At 40.0% G+C, this 24,856-nt stretch overlaps 1 protein-coding gene across 1 annotated transcript in view; it reads left to right on the forward strand.

Annotated features, from left to right (window-relative positions):
• col21a1 (collagen, type XXI, alpha 1) overlaps nt 1-24,856 on the forward strand; it is a 107,110-nt gene that overhangs the window by 78,939 nt on the left and 3,315 nt on the right. The window contains exons 21-28 of the mRNA XM_052571693.1: nt 179-250; nt 2,279-2,314; nt 3,335-3,379; nt 3,994-4,026; nt 4,108-4,254; nt 4,392-4,446; nt 13,291-13,491; nt 24,302-24,379. Coding sequence (XP_052427653.1) covers nt 179-250; nt 2,279-2,314; nt 3,335-3,379; nt 3,994-4,026; nt 4,108-4,254; nt 4,392-4,446; nt 13,291-13,491; nt 24,302-24,379 — 667 coding nt within the window. The remainder of the gene's footprint in view (nt 1-178; nt 251-2,278; nt 2,315-3,334; nt 3,380-3,993; nt 4,027-4,107; nt 4,255-4,391; nt 4,447-13,290; nt 13,492-24,301; nt 24,380-24,856) is intronic.

Below are 24,856 nucleotides of genomic sequence, written 5' to 3' on the forward strand. Positions count from 1 at the left end.
GTTGAAGGAAGAGAAACATGCACAATAGGCTGCAATAGTTATTATCTTTACAAATATATATATATATATATATATATATATATATATATATATATATATATATATATATATATATATATATATATATATATATATATATTATTTATTTATTTATTTATTTATTTATTTTTTGATCAAGGGTAAGCCTGGAGAACATGGGGCAGCTGGCCAACCTGGACATCCAGGAATGCCAGGATCACCGGGACTGAAGGTAAGTTATTAATCACAGCTCCGAAAGATTCATCATATGTGGCCCTGGACCACAAAACCAGACATAAGGGTCAACTGAGATTCATTCACTTCCACTGATGTATGGTTTGTTAGGATCGGACAAAATTTGCCCGAGATACAACTATTTAAAAATCTGTAATCTGAGGGTGCAAAAAAAAAAAAAAACAAACAAACAAAAAAAAAAACACGACATATTGCGAAAATCACCTTTAAAGTATTCCAAAATTAAGTCTTTAGAGACATATTATTAAACAGAAATGAACTTTTGATATATTTACAGTAGGACATTTACTAAACATTTATATGGAACATGATCTTTACTTAATATCCTAATGTTTTTTGGCATAAAAGAGAAATCGATAATTTTGACCGATAAAATGGTGGCTACAAATACAAATATTCTCTTAAAAATAAAGGTGCTTCACAATGCCATAGAAGAACCTTTTTTTCTAAATGGTTCCATAAAGAACCTTTAACATCTGAAGAACCTTCATGTTTCACAAAAGGTTCTCTGTGGCGAAAACATTTTCTTTAGATTATAAAGAGGTAAGAAAGAGATGGTTCTTTAAAGAACCTTTGACTGAATGGTTCTTTGTGGAACCAAAAGTAGTTCTTCTATGGCATTGCGGTGAAGAACCTTTTAAGCACATTTATTTTTAAGAGTGTACACCAGAGTGACTTACGATTGGTCACATTTTACATCTGGGGTTTGGATGTCTCGAACATTTACTAAACTTCCTGAAAATGATTTTGTTACTGTATCCATATTACATTTATTTCTTCTGATTTAACGAGAAAGAAAACTCTGACTTTGCATTTTTGGTCAGTTTTGGTGGTAAAAGCCCACGTTATGGTGAGCACATTTTCCAAGTGTAGCTCTAATAACTTTAGCAAGATAATGATCATTTCTGCCATGGCAAACAAAAAATAGCACTCATGAAAATATTGCTTGTGGTTTACAAGCATTGGCCGCTTTCAGTGAAACTAAATGAATTATTGACAGCTGTTTTTAAATTTAGAGATACATTTTAATTACTGTAGGTTTGCTCTCTGTGTTAGAAGTGGCCATTTTGTTATGAATCTATCATTCAAGATGACCGTATAGCGTTTTGAAAACATTCTGAAATATGGTTAAGCAGCAGAAACTGCCCAACACATGATACTGTACACGTGATAGACCTCATAGAAACTCATTTCATCTTTGAAGGTTTTCAAGTTTCAGTTTAATTCAGTGATTTATGACAAGTTAAGAGGCATGCACAAATCATATGTACAGGTTTAAACCACTAGTGGAAATGCAATACTTTCACATTTATTCATTTTGCAGACGCTTTTATCTATAGCGGTTACTTATGAAGAGTACAACAAGTGATCATCTTAAGGAGGCAATAACATGAGATGTTCAAGCAACACAAAGGTCAGAATAGTGCAAGCTAGAACATGAAGGGAAAGTGAATAACAGTGAAAGGACAGATTTTTCTTTCTTTCTTTCTTTCTTTTTTTTTTTAGCAGGATGCACTTAAGTGCTGACAGTAGAGATGAGTTTGCAGCTGTTTCTTGAATACTGAGATATTGAATATAAATTGAGATTGGCAGGGAAGACAGAAGATGTCTGTCTTTGCTAGGCTGAGCTCCTTTCACCCATGCCAAGAGACCGCTAGGCAGTTCCCATGGGATTTTCTAGTTCAAATGAGAATGAAAGCTGTATATTATTTATATTAATTTGTTTCAGTATTTTTGAGAAAAAAGTGGGTCAACACAATTGCTCAGTGGGTATTACTGGTGCCTTTCAGAAAGTAGGTCCTTGGCTGAGTCCTTGGCTTTAAGGTCCAGGTTTAATAGAAAGATTTGTGTATTTGGATTCTCTTCTAGCTATAAGAATTAGATAAAGATTTGATCTCAAAATAGATCAAATTTATGCAGAAAGGGTTCATAACATTTCTGTTGCTACTGTATTTTTATTAACTGTGATATTTTCCATTAAACCCTATTGTAAAATGTTTTACAGGGTCAAAGAGGAGAAGCTGGTGAAAGAGGAGTAGATGTAAGTAAACCATTTACTGTAATAATGAACTTGATGTTTATAAGTTACTGGACTGTTCAATTAAAACATTTTTAAAGTTTAAAGCTAGTTGCAGTTTACTTTCATAATGCTAGAGCTAAAGATTAGGATTTTGGTAGAAATGTATGGAGATAAGGAATTTGAGGTGAAAACACTGCCTTCCTTTTAAAATGGAATAAAAAGCCTAGAAAATCATCATACATTCTTTGTTATATGTAATCATAGTGGTCGTTTCAAATGTCTTTTGGCTTTTATTCCCGTGGAAAATGTGGCCATTTTGTGAGTTCTTCTTTTAACCATAAAAACACAGCTGAAATGCATAAATGTAAAATTGTCAGAATTAATTACTGCATGCTTAGAATGACATGTTATGTCTAAGATGTTGCTTCTGGGAGCCTTGCCTTCGTGTTGCTGTAGTAGAGGCCTATGATTTCCTCCATGTGGAAAATGCAATCCAGTCATAAAAATGTGGAATGTCACGGAATTTGGCAAAATTTGGAAGAATAAATCAAACGTATGGCTGTAGAATTATTTGAATGACAAGATGAACTAGTGTTTTATAGGGCTCTATTATGGTTAAAATTGTAATAAATTATCAAATTGATTGGCCATTCTGTTTGGTTATTAAAATGTATTTAACACATTAGAAACACAAATTTAAATGGCTAACATAAAATTTGGGAACGATTAAACAATCTGATAGGGCTATAATCATAATCTAATTATCTGATATCTGTGATAAGAAAGATTAACATTTAATTTAGCACTAGGTGTCAGTGAACAATTCCCTGTCAGTGTTATTGATTTTTATGCAAGCTAAAATAGACTAGTTGTGAAATTCATTTTGCAAGATTTCAGGTACCTACAAGTTCTAGAAGTAGCCCATCTTGCATGCAATATAAAGGATTTTATTGAACATGCTTATATGTTCTTGAACTTTAAATGTTGAACCTACATATTTATATGTATGTTTTACTAAAACATGTTTATGCAACTGAACAGGGGATGAAAGGTGTAAAGGGAGATTCTGGGCGACCTGGTGTTCATGTAAGTTTCATATATATGTGAAAAAAAAAGTTTAATCAGTTTTGCACATTAAAGAATTAGAAATCAAATAAATAAAAACGAATGCTTTAATAGGAAGACGTACTGTAGCATGAAATTCTGTATCTGAAATTACAGAATCAACCACAAGGTGGTGGAGTTCTTCTTGATAGTAACAGTGCTTTATAGCCATATTGTAAGTGCAAGGCAAGGCATTTTTATAACTGCATACAGCATGGTAGTTCAATTGAAGTATTAGCATAAAGCATTGTTTATTCAGTGGATCAATATTTTACTAAATATTTTACGCGGGTATATGGAACTGCAATGACAGCTAAAAATATATTATACACTTTATATACTAACAAAACTCCTAGTATCACTTCATTACAGTATATGTATGGACTGAACAATTAATAAACAATTATATTTAAAATATTTACTTATCTAGTGCATCTGCAGCATTGTTTGATCAATCAGTTTTCTGGCAGTTCTAAGAAAAATTAGCATTGCATATCATTTAGCAAAATCATATATTTGCCTTGTGAAAAGTTTAGTTGTGTTATTGTTATGAAGCTCTTTTGTGATGCAGTTCTGACTTCTCTCTTCATAAACAGGGTTTACCGGGGCCAGCTGGCCATAAAGGAGAGGTGGGCGAATCTCTGATCTGAATTCACATTTCCCATTAGCTGTACTTTGAGTGTGTTAAGTTATATTTGTGTGCATGTCAGAAAGGGACATCAGGAGAGTCTGGTCAGAGGGGTCAGATTGGCCATCAGGGGCTCCCTGGACAGACAGGACAGACAGGACCCTCGGGGCCTAGAGGACTGAGTGGAGAAATAGGCCCCCCGGGACCACCTGGACCAGAAGGACAACCTGTAAATATGAAGTTTCCAAATAACTATATTGTTTAGCACTGTGTTGTATTGTAGCCTTCTTCTGAAGGATAAAATGTTGCATATACAATTAAATAGACACTCTTGTTCCAATGATGACATGCATTTTTTTTTTACAGGGCAGAGAGCTGTCTGAGCAACATATTCAGCAGATTTGCAGAGATGTCCTTCGATGTGAGTACCCAATATGATCTCCCAGTAATGCTCTATTGCATTTTAATAAATTAAATGCATAAACAAGTGAATCTAAAACCAGCTCAAATCACACTTTTTTTAATAGCTTGTATATACACCCCCTCTTAATGTAAAGTTAAATTTAATAATTAACCCCCCCAAACACACACCAATATATGTCAAATAAGTAAGTTTTTCTTAAATTAAGGGTTGTAAGTAGAAGTAATATTCTATCATGCAGTGTGTCTTCCTTTACATTTAAGTATATAGCTCTGACCCTTAATGTCACTGGGTATAAAGGTTCATGACAAACTGTCACATCTATCCTTTCAAACACCTCAAGACAATCTGATTGCTGTTCAACTGATGATTTTACATCAGAAAAAGACTAACAAATGGGATCTCGCCTGAGAGCCCAATCACCTTCGAGTTGTTACAAAAAGAGCCAATGGTACACAGAGTCCCTTGGTCTGCGGAATTTGCATCGCGGGCTCCGCCCTGCAGAGCGGTTATATAAGGAGCAATGCAAGCAACTCGCACTCAAGTCTTCGCTGAGGAGCAGAGACCAGTGACCCGGCCGTTCAGCAGAACAGCGATGTGGCAAGGGTCCCATGGCACCCTGTCTTGAGGCCAGCACGAGTGCGGGCCTATAGCTAACACAGAATATACTGGGTAGCATATTCCAGCTGGACGTATGCTAGCAGGCTGCCTGGTCGTAAGAGGCATCATCAACCAAAGGTGGTGATACACATGAACTCTGAGGTACCCTTGCCACAGGGTGAAACTTTCAACGACAGAGCTGGCAAGGGGCTTGCCAAGGGAAAGACACATGCTACGAAGAGACTTACTGTGGACATACACACGTGGGATTGCCCAGAAAGGGGAATCACAACACATGGAGGCACCTAGTCGCACACAGGAATGACCAAATGTATACAAGTGCTGCTGGACATCAACAGTGCTGGAGGAAACCAGGGTTTTGAACAAAGGAACTCACCTGTCCGTGGGGTGGAATGGTGCACCAAGCGGATTGACACCAAGCAGGTCCTTACTGGCCCGAAGGGGCAAGTGCCCGGGAGGACACGGCCTCTACACAGAGATTATAAAATCTCACAAATGTGTTAGGTGTCGCCCAGCCCGCAGCTTCGCAGATGTTAGCGAGGCGCCATGTACCAGCGCCAGGAGGAAACTACACTCCTAGTTGAGTGAGCTCTCACCCCTAGGGGGCATTGCAGGTCTTGAGTCTGATAAGCCAGGACAATAGCTTCCACTATCCAGTAGGATAACCTCTGCTTGGAGACAGCCTCTACTGGCCTCTGTTATAAACAAAGAGCTGGTCTGAGGTCCTAAGGCACTGAGTTCTGTCTACGTAAGTGCGGCACGCACGTAATGGAAAGAGCAGCTCTAGGGCTGGGTATGCCTCCTCCAGGGGCAGCGCTTGAAAGTTCACAACCTGATCCCTAAAAGGAGTGGTGGGAACTTTGGGCACATACCCAGGCCGGGGTCTCAAGACAACGTGAGGGTTGGCCGGCCCAAATTCCAGGCATGCTTCACAAACCGAAAATGCCTGCAGGTCCCCGACCCTCTTCACTGAAGCCCAAGCCGTCAGGAGTGCAGTTTTGCATTTGCATATAGACCTTCAGGGTGGAAGGAGACAGCCTTCCTTCCAACCCCTGAAGAAAGGAAAGCACTGACCCAATCGGGCATTTCCAAGGGTCCTCACGACATGAACACCAAGTGACGAAGAGGTTCCACTTCAAAGCATAGGTGTGTCAGGTGGACACGGCTCTAGCTGAAGTGAAGGTAGCTACCACCTGAGGTGACAAGATACCTAAACCTTCCGTGACCCATCCAGAACCCACACATGTAGATTCCAAAGATCAGGACGCGGGTGCCAGAGAGTGCCCCATCTCTGAGAAAGAAGGTCTTTCCTCAGATGAATTGCCCAGGGAGGGGCTGTTGTGAGGAGTACAAGTCCGGGCAACCAGGTCCGGCTGGGCCAAAAAGGCGCAACCATTAGGACCTGCTCCTCGTCCTCCCTGATCTTGCACAACGTCTGTGCAAGCAGGCTCACTTGGGGGAACGCATACCCAGCGGCCAGTTGTGTGCCAGAGCGTCCGTGCCAAGCGTGCCCTTGGTCAGGCAGTAAAACAACTGGCAGTGGGAATTTTCTGGAAAGGCATGACAGCGGCCGCGGATGCCATATGCCCCAGGAGCCTCTTAAACTGTTTCAGTGGAACTGCTCTCTTGCCCTCCAATTGTCTCAGGCAATTCAGCAGTGACTGCACGTGCTCGTTTGTAAGCCAAGGAAACATGGTGGCCGAGTCTATTTCCATACCGAGAAAAGAGATCCTCTGCACAGAGGAGAGTTTGCTCTTTTCCCAGTTGACCTGAAGACCCAGCCGGGCTAGGTGTCTGAGCACCAGATCCCTGTGCTTGCACAACCTCACTCAAGAGTGAGCTAGAATCAGCCAGTCATCAAGTAATTGAGGATACGGATACCTCGTTCCCTGAGAGGAGCCAGGGCTCCCTCCGCAACTTTCGTAAAGACATGGGGAGACAGGGCCAACCCGAATGGGAGAACTTTGTACTGAAATGCCCCACGAAAGCAAACCGAAGAAATGGTATGTGTCGAGGGAGAATGGAGACATTAAAGTAATGCTGCAAACCAATCCAATGGACGAATGCATTCAAAAATGCACTTGAGTGTTTGCATCATGAACGGAAGTCTGTGAAGAGCTCGGTTCAAGGCACGCAAGTCTAGGATTGGCCATAACCCACCTGTTTTCTTGGGTACTATGAAGTAGGGGCTGTAAAAGCTGGACTTCATGTCGGCTGGAGGGACCGCCTCTATCGCATCTTTTGTCAGCAAGGTTGCGAACAGCCCGCGCATGACAGGAGCATCTTTGCCCACCATTGTCTAAGGAACACCCCAAAACCTGGGGGGAAGCCAGGCGAAATGAATCGCGTAGCCGAGCCTGTTCGTTCGGATGATACAGCGGGATGGCCTGGGGAGCTCTAGCCAGGTTCCCAGAAACAGATCCAGCAGGGTCAAGGGAACTACAGGGGTACCCACAGTGGGGCAGCGAGGTTGAGCAGACAGTCCCGGCATGGGAGGCGTAGCGTCCCTTAGCTGGGGTGGAGTGCGGGCACGCGTCTGACTCCAAGTAGCAAAGAGGGCATGAGAAGGCACTGTGATTTTCGAGCCAGCTTTGCATGGAAACTGGCAAGGGGAGAGGAGAATGAGAGCAGCAAGCAAGCACATCGCCAACTGTCGTTCGTGGCCTCTTGGGACCCAGAGATAGAGAAAACAGCTCTTTTAGTGAAGGTTTGAGTACCACTGGTCGTGGAGCCAGAGGCGGAACAGAAAGAAAATGAGAACAAAGGATTCTCCCTCGGCCCTCCTCCGGGGGAAGGAGTGGTCCTGCTAATACCTCCTGACGAGCTGATGTCTCCAACTCCAGGTTGACCATTTCAGGAACGCCACTTGTCCTGACGTTTGGCAGGTTTAGGAGCAGAGACGGGGTGTGCCCCCCTTCTGTGGCCATCTCCACGTTGCGGCCAGAGTGGAGGCAGCAACGGGCCGCTGGGACAGGATGTGTTTAATGGCCTCAGACTGCTTCTGGGTGGCAGAGAACTGCTGGGCAATACTCTCTACCACGTCGCCGAAGATGCCATCCTGAGAGACCGGCAAGTTGAGGAGCTGACCCGCAGCTCCGTAAGCCTTGGCCACAAGTGTGGATGAGAACTTACAGGCATTGGAGAGCAGCTTGGGACCGCCACGCCATGCGGAGGCGATCTGCACAGTTGCATCGCAACAGAACACTCCACTGGGGGAATCCCAGCATACCAGTTGGCCGCTCCGCCATCGAGGGCAGTGAAGGCGGAGGAAGTACCAGAATGGTTCAAGGCAGTTAAAGGTGCCTTCCATGAACTGATGGCTTCCTGGTGCACTTCCGGATCCCATTCGTCAGTCTCTTTCTGACGTAACATAGAACGTGACCAACTGAAAGGGAACAAGACTTCCCTGTAGTCTACAATTTGCAAATATGGGTTCTGGAAATGGCTTAATGTGTTTACTGTGTTTTGGCTACAGTACTTACTGGGGACAGTTGCATAAACTTAGCCTCTTTGTTAAGTCAGTGTCTTATGTACAAGTTTGACCTGCTAGCAGTGAAATCCAAAGTGTCATCAATCAAATTTTTGGATTCAACTTGGACTAATCTACATTTTATATATCAGAATAAAAAAAAATAAAAAATAAAAGAAAAATATGACCATAATTAGCTGACTAACTTTTAAGACTAGTCTTAACCTTTTATGCAACTGGCCCATGGGTTCTGGAAATGGCTTAATGTGTTTACAGTGTGGCTACAGTACTTTCAGTACTTATGTGGATAAACAACCATGCATTTCACTTCTGTGGGTTGTGTATTAATGTGAGATGAATAGCCATAAAAGTACTCCATTCTGGTATCAGTAGACTGCAAGCATTACATCCAGACTGGGCTTTTATTGTTGCTGGATACTTCAGTTATTACAACCTTTATACTTCCTAGAATCCTTCAGAAATTCTCATGCTTAACAAGAGGCCATACAATTTTGGAACCACATGTACTAATGTTGCTGATGCCTATATAGGGTCACCTCTCTTCCCACATTGGACTGTCTTTCTCTCTTTGTCCTGTCTTCCTCATCATAGACTGGTAGTCAATGAAAAGCATCAAGATCTGGTCAGAGGGTGCATATTATGTTCTTCAGCACCAATTCCAACACACAGACTTGAGAGTGTTTCCTGCACGTGCCATCACACTCAATCAAATAAAATGTCTTTATTGTTGCATACATGCACACTGGTGTACTTGCAGTGAAATTCTTAAGTTCAAGTATCTGTAACAAGGCAGTATAAACAACACAACATATATACAATTGACAATATACATAAAGGTATACAGGATTGCTAGAGATTCAGTTTTCAGGTCTGGAAATCAGGAAGCGTACAGCTCAGCTATGGCCAAACCCAGGAGTGCATCATCAAGGCTAAATGTGCATACAAACAGGGAATTGAAGAGCACTTCATCTCTGTTGACCCCCTATGTATGTGGAAAGGCATTTTTATTATTATCGATTTTGAGATGCCCAGTTCTTTACCACATTCAGCTCTGCCTCCCTTCCCAAAAAGTTTCACCACTTTAATGCTTGCTTTGACCAGGGTAACAAGGACACACTGTTCACCGTTGAAAGTAAAGTTGCTTTGCAGTAAATTTTCTATACAAATAAACTTGAATTGAATTGAATTTGAACATAACATCAAAACCGGATCCTCTACCTGGTGAACCTGGTGAACTACACCTCTCACGCTCAGTTTTTTAATACCTTAAGCACAATGGATTTAAGGAAAGCAGCTGGCCTCAAATTGAATAACTGGGTGTGTGCTCAGAGTTTGTGCAGGTCAGCTGGCTGAGTTCTTTCACAGATATTTTCAGTCTGGCTCACGAACTTGTCCTTGTTTTGCCATGAATGTCTTCCACCCAATTGCACTCAGCCCTATCATTGCTAAGTTATTTGAGAGTCTGGTCTTACCACATCTCAAAGCCATTCTTCCTACTGCCCTGGACACTTGCCAGTTTTCCCAATGCACAAATAGGTCAACAGAGTACACTATCTCCATGGCACTCAAGACTGCTCTGACACACCTGGAAAGTCCCATCTCTTATGTCACAATGTTGTTCAGCATTTAGTACTGTGATCTCCTCAATTCTGGTCTCCAAGCTTACCCAGTTATGGATTAGCACATCACTGATCAACTGGGCATTAGACTATTTGACTAACAGACCCCCTGTTAATCTGGATAACAGACTACAGCTGACAACTACCGTGTACACCAGGGATTCACAACTCTGGTCCTTCACTTTTCAGCAGAGTTTAGCCACAACCTTGATCAAACTCAAGTGGGTCTCAAGGGCTAGGGTTTAGAACCCCTGGTGTATGCTCTGCGATTGTGTGAGAAAACATAAGTCTCCCATACCAGGAGGTGACTAGAGCCAATGGTGCAGAGCACACTAAAAAAATTAAAGCCAACTGACACTCAGAAACCACCCCACATTGTCTGGCAGCTGACCGTCAGCTTGGTGTGTCCCAGGCTTAATACCATTAAGTTCTCAAGAATTGTTTCTTGAGAAGTTAGAATGGGATTATCAAAGGCACATCCTATCCCAACCATGATCTGTTCATTCTCCTTCAAACTTGCAAGTTTTATAGGAGGCTACAGTCCCACACCAGCTGGCTCAGTTAAGGGTTTCTCCACTGAGGTTGTGACCCTTTGACATTGTTACCACTTACCTTTTAATGTCTCTGCTTTATTTATTTATTTAGCATTAGCTGAACATCTTTCAATTGTCATAGTTTTTATTTATTTATTTTTTTGTTTCAATTATTTTTTTTTATTTGAATATTGTGCATTCATAAAATTGTACATAAATTGTTTATATTGTCCAGTTATCCAATTAATGGTCCATGTTGACTTTTAGTCCGATAATGATACACTAAGGTATGTAAAAATTTTAATTGTCCCAAATTACTCATGTTGAAGTGATTTGTTCAATAAACTCAATAAACCTGTTTATTGCCTTGATCTTCTGTAGAAAACCACAATATGTCTTATAAGTAAAAAGAAATAACTGAATATTAAATCTTAGAGGGGGTTACTCATTTATGCTGTGAGCTGAATGTAAGATAGGAAGAAAGAAAAGGTTTGAAATTAGCACATACCAACCCAGTAAATGCAGGTGAAAATCTATTGTGGCAAGTAACACAAACTCAGACACCAATGTGCCAAGTTGTGATTCATAAATTTTGAGACTTCAATATTATAAAAAAAAAAAGAAAGAAAGAAAAAAAAAAAAAAAAAACTGTGATTGATTGTAAGGCAAGGCAGGGTAAGGCAAGTTTATTTATATAGCACATTTCGTACAAAAATGGTAATTTAAAGTGCTTTACATAAAAGAAAGTAAAATAATAATGAAGAAAAATAATAACAAGAATAAAACAGGCGATTTGAAAACTTTTACAATTATTACAAAAGTTACTTATTTAAAATGAATTTAAAACAGTTAGAAAATGATTTTACATAAAATAAAATAAAAAACTGTGAAAATATAGTGCAATCAGTTTGAAAATTGCACAGTGCTCATTCAATAAATGCACAGCTAAACAGATGAGTTTTAGGTCTAGATTAAAATCTGACTAGTGTTTTAGCACATCTTATCTCTTCTGGAAGCTGATTTCAACTGCGGGCAGCATAGTAACTAAAGGAGGACCCCCCTTGTTTTGTGTGAACCCTTGGTATTTCTAACTGACTCGATCCTAATGATCTGAGTGGTCTTTAAGGCTTATATTCAGTGAGCATATCTGAAATATATTTCGGTCCTAGTTCATTTAGTGACTTGTATACGAGTAAAAGTACTTTAAAATCAATCCTAAATGTAACTGGAAGCCAGTGTGCTTCAGTGTGCAGATATGCTCAGATTTTCTGGTTCTAGTCAGAATCCTGGCAGCAGCGTTCTGGATGAGCTGCAGCTGTCTAATGGTCTTTTTGGGAAGGCCAGTGAGGAGCCCATTACAATAGTCCACCCTGCTGGTGATAAAGGCATGAACAAGTTTCTCCAAGTCTTGGCTGGAAACAAACATCTAATTCTTACAATGTTTTTTAAATGATAGTATGCTGATTTAGTTACTGCTCTGACATGACTACTGAAACTTAGGTTCTGTCTCCAGAATCACACCAAGATTCCTGACTTGATTTTTAGTTGTTTGACCCCTAGAGTCAAGGTATGCATTCACCTTGAACACTTCATCTTTGTTTCCAAATGCAATGACTTCAGTTTTTTCCTCGTTTAACTGAAGAAAGTTCTAGTACATCCAACTATTAATTTCATCAATGCATTGGCAGAGGGAGTCAATGGGGCTGTAGTCATTTGGAGAGAAGGCTAAGTAAATCTGGTTATCATCAGAATAGCTGTGATAGGCAATTTGGTTCTTTCTCAATATTTGACTTAGTGGGAGCATATACAGGCTAAACAAGAGCTGCAAGAATTGACCCTTGTGGGACTCCGAATGGACGTCCACTTAGACTTATGCTCTCCTATACTCACATAATAGCCTCTCCCTTCTAGGTATGACCTGAACCATTTGAGTACCATCCCAGAAAGCCCGACCCAGTTTTCCAGTCTCCCTAGTAGTATGTTATGATCGACAGTGTCAAACGCAGCTTTGTAGTAAAACTGAAAGCAGTTTTGTCTTTCAGAAGCAGATTTAAAAATAAATACAGTATATTTGAAAACAAACAAACTATATATATATATATATATATATATATATATATATATATATATATATATATATATATACATACATACATACATACATACATACATATATATATATATATATATATATATATATATATATATATATATATATATATATATATATATATATATATATATATATATATATATATATATATATATATATATATATATATTAAATCTGCTTCTGAAAGTCAAAACTGCTTTCAGTTTTACTACAATCAATCTTTTTTTTTTTTCTTTTCTTTTTTTTATAATATTGGAGTCTCCTGGTTCAAGGACAAAATTTACGATGGATTTATTAATAAATAATGAATACAGTATATTTGAAAACAAACAATATATATATTGGTGTATTGGTGAGTGGATTTTTTTTTCTTTTAAACACAGGATGCACACATTCAGTAGAAATAAAGGCTTCTGGGCCAGAGGCATGATAGTATCTTATTATGTTTTATTATGTTTTATGTTACAGCTGAGATTGCTGCTCTACTATTGAATAGTCAACACAGTCATCACAGAAGCTGTGAACACTGCTACACACGGGTGGGACCCCCAGGGCCTCCAGGACCACCAGGTCCACATGGCTCTCGAGGATTCCCAGGTTTATCTGGTTCTAATGGGCTGCAAGGTCAGCGGGGTTTACCTGGGCGGCCTGGTGTCCCTGGCATGAAAGGTACATGCATGCTAAACACATCATACCATGTCTATAGTGCTATATATTGTCTCACTTCACCGAAATGGGTTGGTATACGAATTGGTTTATCAGTATTATTCTTACAACATTATTAAGGCTACAACTGCATATACCAATGCATGTGAGTGGAGTGGAACAGTAAAATTACCTCTGAAACAAAGAGTGCCCTTCTGAAGATTCTGCTCCACTCACTCAGTCTGCTATTTCACCCAAAAATAAAGATGTGATGTTTATCTGCTTACCCCCTGGGCATCCAAGATGTATGTGACTTTCTTTTTTAAAACAAACCATTGTAGTCTGTTAGTCATATAATGCAAGTTGATGGGAATCACGCCTAAAACATACAATAAAACAAAAAACATACATGAACTAAACCAAATTAAACACTGCGGCTCGTGGCGAAACACTGTTGTGTAAAGACAAAAAACGATTGGTTTGTGCAAGAAACTGAACAGTATTTATATATATTTATATATATATATTTTTTTTAATCTCTAATGCACTGCAATGCCTGAACTGTCTGAACTAAATGAGCGCCTCCTCAAAACACAGCCTGTGCATGAGGCATCTTCGTCTTCTTGCTTTACGGTGGACCAATTAGGTGCCACCACTGAAAAAGCCCGGTCACCTTTATTTTTTAACTTAGTTCTTGGAACACTGAGGAGCACCTGATTGGATGACCTCAATGCTTTAACGGGGGCATGGACATATAAAAGCTCTGATAAATACGCAGGCGCCAACCCATTTAAAATCTTAAAAACAAACAATAAAATCTTGAAATCAATCCTGAAGCAGACAGGAAGCCAGTGTAGTGAAGCTAGGACAGGGGTAATGTGCTTTTTAGTCCCAGTCAAAAGCCGAGCTGCTGCATTTTGGACTAACTGTAAGCGTTGAAGAGATGACTTATCCAGACCAACATATAAAGAGTTAAAGTAGTCTAGTCTAGATGTTATAAAAGCATGAATTACACTTTCAAACTCCTTATGTGGCAGGTAGGGCTTGACTTTAGCTAACAGTCTTAGTTGAAAGAAACTGGCTTTTACAACAGAACTAATCTGTTTTTCAAATTTAAAAGCACTGTCAAAAATCACACAGAGTTTCTTGGTAAATGGACGAACATATAACCCTAAATTACCAAGTGCATCTACACAAGCACTTAAATTCCCAGGACGACCAAACACAACAATCTCAGTCTTATTTTCATTAAGACAAAGAAAGTTCTGATCCAACCATATTTTTTAATCTTTCAGGCAATTCATAGGTAAGTTGAACATCATTATCTTTCAAATTGACCATTGACACTCTATCTACGATCTCATTTAGGAGTGTCAATGGTCAATTTGAGAGGTTAAACATGTAACCATGATTCCCTGAGAAGGGGAACAAGACACTGCATCCTCTTGTGCACACTATGGGGAACAAACTTGACTTTGCCTGGCAATAGTCACCATGAGTGTAAAATAATGCTTGTAGAACACATCATCCACTTCTTTTCTGAAGAAAATATACACAGGAACACCTGAAGCAATGCAATGGGACTCATTACCCTTCTTAGGGAACTATAGTTACGTGCGTAACCTGAAACACTCCCTTTCAAATGGGAATTTGCACTGCATCTAGTGGATATTATGGGGAACAAAATACTCAGTCTGCCATGCCTAAATGACTGACATTGAAGTCCCAATCCTTATAAGGTATGCATCAGCAACTGTCATGACTTAACTTCCTACAGCCAAAACCCTAGCATACTCTTTCCGAGAAAATCCCAGCATGCACCCTTTCTCTCTTCTCTGCAGGGCCAGCCTGATCAGCCCATGGGCAGAACATATTTTAGGGAGTGCCTACTCAATGACCGGAGTTCTGTCAATGGAGGGCTCAACATAACAGCTCTTTAAAGTGAGAGGGAGGCCTAACTATGTTCAACACTATGAACAGCTTACAAGGAGGCTCACAGAAAGGTTAACAACTCAGAGGTGTTACTCAATAAGAGTTCTAGAGAGTGTAGGCTTGAAAAGGAAAACACTTTACTAGAAGTGGACTAGCAATGCTCTTTAAATTAACCTGTTAACCAGAGCCCCCATTATGGGACTCACAGCTGAAAGTGCCCTACCTAATTTAAAATTGCAACAGTTCCTTACTTATGTTTGATACAAACATAATTGTGGTGTCTTTGGAAAGAAGACCCATTGGGCTTTACTTTTTATCAACCAGAACTGATAATGCTCAAAAATATTAAAAGTATATATATATATATATATATATATATATATATATATATATATATATATATATATATATATATATATATATATATTAGTGGTGGGCATAGATACATTTTTTTAATCTAGATTAATCTCACTGTGATCTTGAAATTAATCTAGATTAATCGTAAAACATTTTAAGGCATAAAAACATGTGGAAAAGATAAGCTTTTGTGACGATGCACAGCAGTGGTGGGCCGTTATCTGAGCTCAAAGAATGGAGGCCTAGCCTAATGAATTTCAAGCAAGACACAGCCTAGCAACATCTTATGCCTTTCAAGGACGCCTAAAAGAGGGACTAATGACTTGGCACTAATAACTATGTGGAGCTCAGGGGAGTGAAAAGCTTAGCAGGATGGCTTTTTATAGTGAGAGGAGGCCTAACAAATGCTTATAACCCAGGAGTACTATGGAGGATCACAGAACCAGCGACTCATTACCACTGCCTAATCAAGCTCTAAGAAGGGACATTTCATTATGAAATCACTCTAAAGTAAGATCCTAACTACATTCAACACTCAGGACAGCTTCCAATGAGGCTCACAGAGAGCCTAAACACTAAGAATTGCTATTCAGAACATGAAGAATCCAAACGCAGTACATACCAGATTTGTCATAATAATGAGTCGTATACGCATCCACATATGTAAATCCTTGTTTAGTTAGAAAGGTAAGGTAAGGTGCACTGAATGACATCTCATAGAGCATGTTTAGTCCAACGAAGCAATAACATTGTAATATGGATGGTAATTCCTTTGTTATTATTTCAGTTTCTTCAGGGACAGTATTGTTTATGTCCATTATGGAATAACTCATGTTCAGAAAACTGCGTCTTGGTAGTAAAATACAGCATGGTTTTGTATCATACAATGTCACAAACAGAAGTAAGTAAGTAAAATGTATTTATATAGCACCTTTCACAAAGGATCAAACATGCATACAATAAATCTACCATAACACAACACACAGAAACACTCTTCACAAACATGAAATGACAAGTAAACCACTGCTGTTAAATAAATGCGAGTCCAAAAAGATATGTCTTCAGGTGTTTTTTTAAAAGAATTGACAGAACCCATAGTTCTCAGTGATAATGGAAGTGAGTTCCAAAGCCTTGGTGCCACAGAACAAAAAGCACGATCACCTTTACTCTTAAGACGAGTTCTAGGGACAATTAAAAGGTCCAGACCACAAGACCGTAAGAGCCGACCCGGTGAATGTTTATGTAAAAGATCCTGAATATGGAGAGGTGGCTGACCATGCAAGGCTCTATAAGTGATAACTTAAATTTTAAACTGCACTCTGAATTCAACTGGGAGCCTTGAGAACTGGTCTCATATGAGACCACTTACTGGTACCAGTCAACAGCCTTGCAGCTGCATTTTGTACAACTTGTAGTCGCTCCATAGAAGACTTATTCAAACAAGTATACAGAACATTGCAATAGTCCAAACATGATGAGATGAAGGCATGAACAAGCATCTCCATCTCTTTTCTTGAGACTGCCGATCTAATCTGAGCAATGTTCCTAAGATGGAAAAAACATGAGCGAACTACAGACCTTATATGACTGTTAAAACATATGGCTCTATCCAGAAAGATACCCAGATTTTTTATTTCACTACATTCTGAAGTGGCTGAAACCACCCAAACCTGCTTAATCCTAGGTATAATATTGTCAGGAGCAAAGATCATCATTTCAGTTTTATCCTTATTAAGTTGCAAAAAATTGTTCGACATCCATTTATTAATGGAGACTAAACATCCTGTGGAACTGACAGTTTATCTAGACTATCAGGTCTAAACGAGATAAATAACTGAATGTCATCTGCATATAAATTATAAGATATTATTTTAAAACTATTAATAATCTGTCCAAGAGGAAGCATATACAAGTTAAACAACAAAGGGCCCAGCACAGAACCTTGTGGCACACCACAGTACAAAAGTACAGAATCGGACATAAAGGATCCAACAGATACCGAAAAAGACCTATCGGACAGATAAGATGAAAACCAATCCAGAGCCGAACCCGAAATACCTACTAAACAGCGTGATCTATTAATCAGAGTGCAGTGATCCACCGTGTCAAATGCTGCGCTAAGATCTAACATAACCAACACGGAACATTCCCCCGCATCTGTGGCCATCAAAATGTCATTTGATACCCTGAGTAAGATGGTTTCAGTAGAATGAGTTTTGCTTGTGACGCTCGCATTGATGCACCTGTCATCTGATGGAGGCGTAACTTAGCGATTGGCTTTTGCACAAATTAATCTTTTTTTTTTTTTCATATATGTGACTGTGTTTTATGGTTAATGTGGCTGTATCTGCATTAATAAAGTGTGATTCTTTACTTCATGGCACATTTGTCAAGTCAAGTCACCTTTATTTATATAGTGCTTTAAACAAAAAGGATTGTGTCAAAGCAACTGAGCAACATTAATTAGGAAAACAGTGTGTCAATAATGCAAAATGACAGTTAAAGGCAATTTATCATTGAATTCTGTGATGTCATCAGCTCAGTTCAGTTTAAATAGTACCTGTGTAATCATTTGCAGTCAAGTCAACGTTATCGCTGTAAATAAAGTGTCCCCAACTAAGCAAGCCAGAGGCAACAGCGGCAAGGAACCAAAACTCCATCGGTGACAGAAGTGCAGAAGAATCATCTGTTTCCTGTGGTCTTTTCCTAGTGGTCATATGAGACAAGGTCTTTACAGGGGATCTGTCTCTGGGGCTCATTTAGTTGTCCTGGTCTCTGCTGTCTTTCAGGGCTGTAGAGGTCCTTTCTATGTGCTGATCCACACTGGATCTGGGTGACTGCAGTGACCCTCTGATCTGGATGTAGACTATACCTGGTGGCTACGGTGCCCCCTGAATAAGAGACTAAGTTTAGTGTAGATGCCATTCTTCTAACGATGTAGCAAGTACATCGGTTGTTAAGGGAAGGGTTCCCAGTTCCGGTTTACCTAATTAATGAAGCCTCAAAATCCAAATTGCCAGAGTTTTGAGAACGCAGCGGACGTGGAGGACTATAATGTATAATGTAACAAGAGCTCATTCAAATACTGAGGTGCTATATAAGTAATAAGCAAGATTTTAAAATCTATACTATGTTTGATAGGGAGCCAGTGCAGTGTTGACAGAACCGGGCTGATATGGTCATACTTCCTGGTTCTGTTAAGAACACTAGCTGCTGCATTTTGGACTGGAGTTTGTTTATTAAGCATGCAGAACCAATAAAGCATTACAATAATCTAACCTTGAGGTCATAAACGCATGATTAACATTTTTGCATTTGACATTGGGAGCATAGGTAGTAATTTAGATATATTTTTGAGATGGAAAAAGGGATAAAAACTCACCTGCCTATATCTGTCTAGTAATCCCGAAAACACTGATCGCCTTGTTCAGGTGTATTTAATTAGGGTTGGAGCTAAACTCTGCAGTATAGTGGCCCTCCAGGACCGGAGTTGCCTATCCCTGCTCTATAATGTGATATCTAGGTGAAAGAGTCTCTATGTGCTGAAAATTAACTGATTTCTGTGACGTGAGGTGGTCGGTTTAGCCAGTCTGTCTGCTTCCAGACCTGGGCCCCAGTTAGTAAAGTACAAACTCTAAGACTTTGTGCCATATTTCTAGAAAAAAGAGTGGCACCACCCCAGGAGGGATGAATACCATCTCTTTTCAACAGGTCAGGTCTGTCCCAAAAGCTTGTCTAATTGTCTATGAAACCTGTTATTCGGCGGGCACCACTCAGACATTCAGCCATTGAGTGATGACAATCTGCTATGCATCTCGTCACCACGGTAAGCAGGGAGGGGACCAGAGCATATTACAGTGTCTGACATCATGCTTGCAAGTTCTCACACTTCTTTAATGTTATTTTTAGTGATTTTCGACTAGCGAAGTCGAACATCATTAGCGTTTGTGTAACTAAACAATCATATTGGGTTTACGTATAGCATCAGACAACCCAAACACCAGACCTATTGGTTATTGGAGGATCTTCTATTTCTGGTCTGTTAAATGCATTGGCCATTTTGCAACGAGCCTTCAGCGCGTACTGAGTGAGCGAGCGCCTGACTGAGTAGCTTAACATAAACATATAACTAGAAGTTGGTGTTTTTTTCTTCTTCGGGAGTGTAAGGGGCGTTGCCTGTTACGTCGTTTGGGTTATTGGGCTACCTTGTTGAACGCATATCATTATATTTCTCTCTTCTTTTTTTTTTTTTTTTTTTTTTTTTTTAATATAATTAATTAGTCCAGCGAACCGTTCGGTATACATAATGCGTACCGCATACCGAACCGAAAGCCTCGTACCGAACGGTTCAATACGAATACGCGTATCATTACACCCCTAATATATATATATATATATATATATATATATATATATATATATATATATACACACACACACACACACACACACACATATATATATATATATAAATATATATATATATATATACAATAGAATAACCAATAACTAGAGTACTTTCATCAGGTTTCTCATTGGGTACATCACTGATTGGGAAGACCCTGTTTAATGTTTTGATCGGAACAGAAGAGCAGTGTTTTGACCCGCGACTATACCGCATCACAGTCACCCAGTTGCCCTGCTGCAGAGGCACTGTTACCAGAACCGAACAATATACAGGACTCCCTGAGCTACTCCAAAGCCGTATCTAGAGCCCTCACATTCTTAAGTTTGTATGCGTGTCTCTAATTCTAAAACCCTCTTTGTCAGCCTATCTATTACCCTGCATTTATCACATGTCCTCATCGCCGACAGAGAGAGATAAACTATAAATCACTGAAATAAATCACTTATATGATGTCTAAGATTCTGTCTATTGTTTTATAATTGAAAAACTATGCAGTGGTAGAACCCTTCAATAAAGTTGATAAATATTTTTTATATTTGTGTGGCAGGGGTGGACTAGACATAGTATGAGGAAAATGGTTGCAGGAATATCTCATTTTTCATGGTATCTTCTTCAGATTTGAAATAGAAACTCATGAGACGTAACTTTCAACCCATTGCTTTTTCTAGATTGCTCCAGGACTGATTTCATGTATTTTATTATATATATATAAAATCAGTGTGGTACAATTTTTTTCAAGGCACTTCAGTGTCTATTACTTTTAATCTTTTTGTGCATTAACAACTCTGGATGATGAAAAGTAAAGCCCAAAGGTCTTCTTTCCAAAGATTTTGTAATAAGTCAAGTCAAGTCACCTTCATGTATATAGCGCTTTAAACAAAATATATTGCGTCACAGCAACTGAACAACATTATTTAGGAAAACAGTGTGTCAATAATGCAAAATGAATGTTAAAGGCAGTTCATCATTGAATTCAGTGGTGTCATCTCTGTTCAGTTTAAATGGTGTCCGTGCATTTATTTGCAATCAAGTCAGCGATATCGCTGTAGATTAAGTGACCCCAACTAAGCAAGCCACAGGCAACAGCGGCAAGGAACCGAAATTCCATCGGTGACAGATGGAGTTTCGGTTCCTTGCCATAGTATCAGGAAAATGGTTGCAGGAATATCTCATTTTTCATGGTATCTTCTTCAGATTTGAAATAGAAACTCATGAGACATAACTTTCAACCCATTACTTTTCTTGATTGCTCCAGGACTGATTTAATGTATTTATGTATTTATGTATTTATGGGCGGCAGTGGCTCAGTGGTTCATGTAGGTTGTCTACAAACCAGAAGGTTGGTGGTTCAATCCCCGGCTCCACCTGACCAAGTGTCAAGGTGTCATTGAGCAAGACACCTAACCCCAGCAGCTCCCGACGAGCTGGATGGCGCCTTGACGTAGACACCGCAGTCGGTGTGTGAATGTGTGTGTGAATGGGTGAATGTGAGGCAAATTGTAAAGCGCTTTGGATGGCCATGTGGTCTGTTGAAAGCGCATATAAATGCAGTCCATTTACCATTTTACCATGTATATCAGTGTAGTACAATTTTTTCAAGGAACTTCAGTGTCTATAACTTTTAATCTTTTTGAGCATTAACAACTCTGGATGATGAAAATTAAAGCCCAAAGGTCTTCTTTCTAAAGATTATGTAACAAGTCAAGTCACTTTTATTTAAATAGCGCTTTAAACAAAATACATTGCATCAAACACACACAGTAACACACTGAAAGAAGGAACTGTTGCGATTTTAAGTTAGGTAGGCCACTTTCAGCTGTGAGTCCCATAATAGGGGCCTGGTTAACAGGTTAAAAGCCTCAGCTTTTTTCAGAAAACCTATAGTTCTTCTGCTCTGGCAGTGAGGGATCTGAATGCTCCTCACTGCTTATCAAACAGAGCTCATGGAAGAAATGGAGAGACAAATTGAAGCTGTCTGGGAATAGATCTTCGTTATTGCTGATCTCAACCTGAGAACCTGCAGCGGCACAATCCATATCTATAGCCGCAGCATGGGCTTGGTAGTGGTGGGAGAGCGAGATCTCTGGCTGGGACTTTCAGGACCATCTGACATAGAGAAATTTGGTTTTGATGCCCCCCTCAGAAGTGGTCAGCCAGCTTTCAGGAACCCCAGATCACTCCAGCCTCATCAGACTGAGGCCCAGCCTAAGCCAGCACAGCCAAGGGGAAAACCTTCCTTTGCAGCACTGACTGCTAGACACAAACTGGCGAACCCCCTTAGGGAGGTAAGAAATGCCATGCAACCTAACACGTCCTCAAGTTCTGGACGAGGGGACGAACAACAGCACTTGTGGAGTATCTGTTGTTATCCTCCCTCAGAAATAGTGGTTATTTTATCCCCTCCCACCAAAACAAGGTGGGAACTGTTCAATTAAATGTCCAAAAGTCCTCTTTTGATCAGTTTAGGTGTGGAGTTCGCACCAGTGCCCCCGGTGCCCCACAAATATGTTCTCCACCTAATGAGTTGCCGGAAAGGGCAGAGGGCAGTTCACAAGAAAATATCTGTGGTGAAAAAATAAAATTAAGAAATCCATGTGCACCCTTGAGTGCTGAAGACACAGCAAGGTTTGAACAAAAAAAAAAAAAAAAAACACACACAGAACCAAAATTACTCTATTCAGAGCTGCAATCTCTAGCTCCCAACGCTAGATGATATGACCATGCTATTACTGGACGTGAACTTGCATTTTCCCCATTCAAAACTATAGGAGTGACATGTCTTGTGTAATCTATAGTCTTTCACTGTCGTGATAGGTCTGTCAACTGACACACATGGTGTAATTGCTGCTTCCAGGATTTGTTATGCCTGAGGAAATTTCCATAGTGAGATACCTCACTTATGTTATCAGAGAACCGGGGTATGAAGTGGTGTTGGTGCCAAAACCAGGAGGGGGATCTAATCGACTGGGACTCTGAAATGGAGATCAAACTGCCCCCTCTCCTCTCTCCATCATCTTTGCTTGACCTGTTCAGCCCTCTTCGTACTTTGTTCCCTCGTCCAGCCCTGAGGGGGCTTCCGTCCTCCAGTGCCTGCTCCTCAAAAATGCAACAACCGGCCTCCCGACCCCCTCCAGCCTGCTCCACCGCTGTCATCTGGCAGCCCCTCTGTTCGCCCTCAGCACACCATAATTGTGGTGCTAGCCATTGTGGACTGCCATCCTCCAGTGTTGCCCTGGTCCGAGTTTCCCTCACCTCCGCCTCCAGCCTCTGAGGCCCAGACTCCTCCCCGGCCCACATACCCTGTGGCTCCACCTCAGCTCCGTTCTCACTTGCCTGGGTCCAGCTGGACTACTCCTGCTCCAATCTCCTCTTGTCTCCTCCCTGGCTCCTCCCTCCATCGTCTTCTCCTTGGACTTTCTCTGTTGGGCCCCTCCCGGATATCCATCCTCCTCCTGAGCCTCCTCCCTAGTTCCCACCCACTCCCCTCCCCATGTTGTTTCTACAGTGTGAGGACGCATCTTCCAGGAGGGGGGAATAATGTCATGCCCCTGGACTCATTATATTGTTTCCCCTTCACTTGTGTTCCGTGTCCCTGTTAATTAGTTATTATATGCACGTGTGATTCCTTAATTATGCTGTCTTTATAATCACTAGTCTTTTCAGTTTGTGTTTTTGGTTCTTGGATGTCTTCCTTGTGGTCTATTTTTCCCAATTGGATTATTTAAGACTCATTTCATGAATTCCTTGTCTCCTCGCTCCTGGCTCCTTGACTCCTCGTGTAGTGTGACAAGTTTATGCTAAACACATGAAAAGCATTGAGATAATGCAATATCAGTAAGCACTGACATTCAGATTCAGATGTGATTAAGTGGATCTTTAAGTTTGCCAAACACTGAAGGTGATTTGCTCTGACATTTTAATACATAATGTGTAAGAAAAACATGACAAGTTAGAATGAAATTTAAAACAAATTTCATAAACTAATCCCATATGAGTAAGAGCTGTCAAATTAGTTTTCCTACAGTAGCTTAAGTAAACTGAATGAATAGCTCACAAAGTGAAATTTGTATGAGTATAGATTTAATTGTACTTCATTTGTTTTGAACACGTGGATTTTTTTTTTCTGGCTATATTTAGGTGATCCAGGAGAAAAGGGTGATAAAGGAAATCAAGGACGCTCACAAATTGGAGACCCAGGTCTTCCAGGATCACCAGGTGAGCAAATGCAGCACCATTACTACCATATACATTGTGTATTTTTTTTTGTCCTGTGGTTTGTTTTCAATAAATATAGTTTTTCATGGAAATTTCCCACTCTGTCTGGCCATAGCTACCATAAAATAAGCGATAGCACTTCACTCTACTCTTGCTGTCAGGTCTAATATATTTGACTTGCCATCTCCCATTAGGTTTCTCTTTGCAAAGGAAGGTTACAGTCTTCAAAGTACATCAAGCGAATTTGATTAATACAAAGTTCTGTCATGAACTCGAGATGCCACAGGCAGATAGCTTCTAACTCAATCTGATATAATTACATCATTATTCACATGGTGCAGCTGACTGGTTTATTTTCACATCCACAGCCAATGAGGTCCCATAGGAAAGAAAATCAAAAGTGGGGTCTCTTTAACATTTCAAATATTTCTGAAATGAGGTTACTTTAAGATGAAATAGAAATTTTTGTTTGAGTCT

This window comes from Carassius gibelio, chromosome B13 (genome assembly GCF_023724105.1).
Source record: "Carassius gibelio isolate Cgi1373 ecotype wild population from Czech Republic chromosome B13, carGib1.2-hapl.c, whole genome shotgun sequence".
In the NCBI taxonomy this organism is placed as follows: Eukaryota; Metazoa; Chordata; class Actinopteri; order Cypriniformes; family Cyprinidae; genus Carassius; species Carassius gibelio.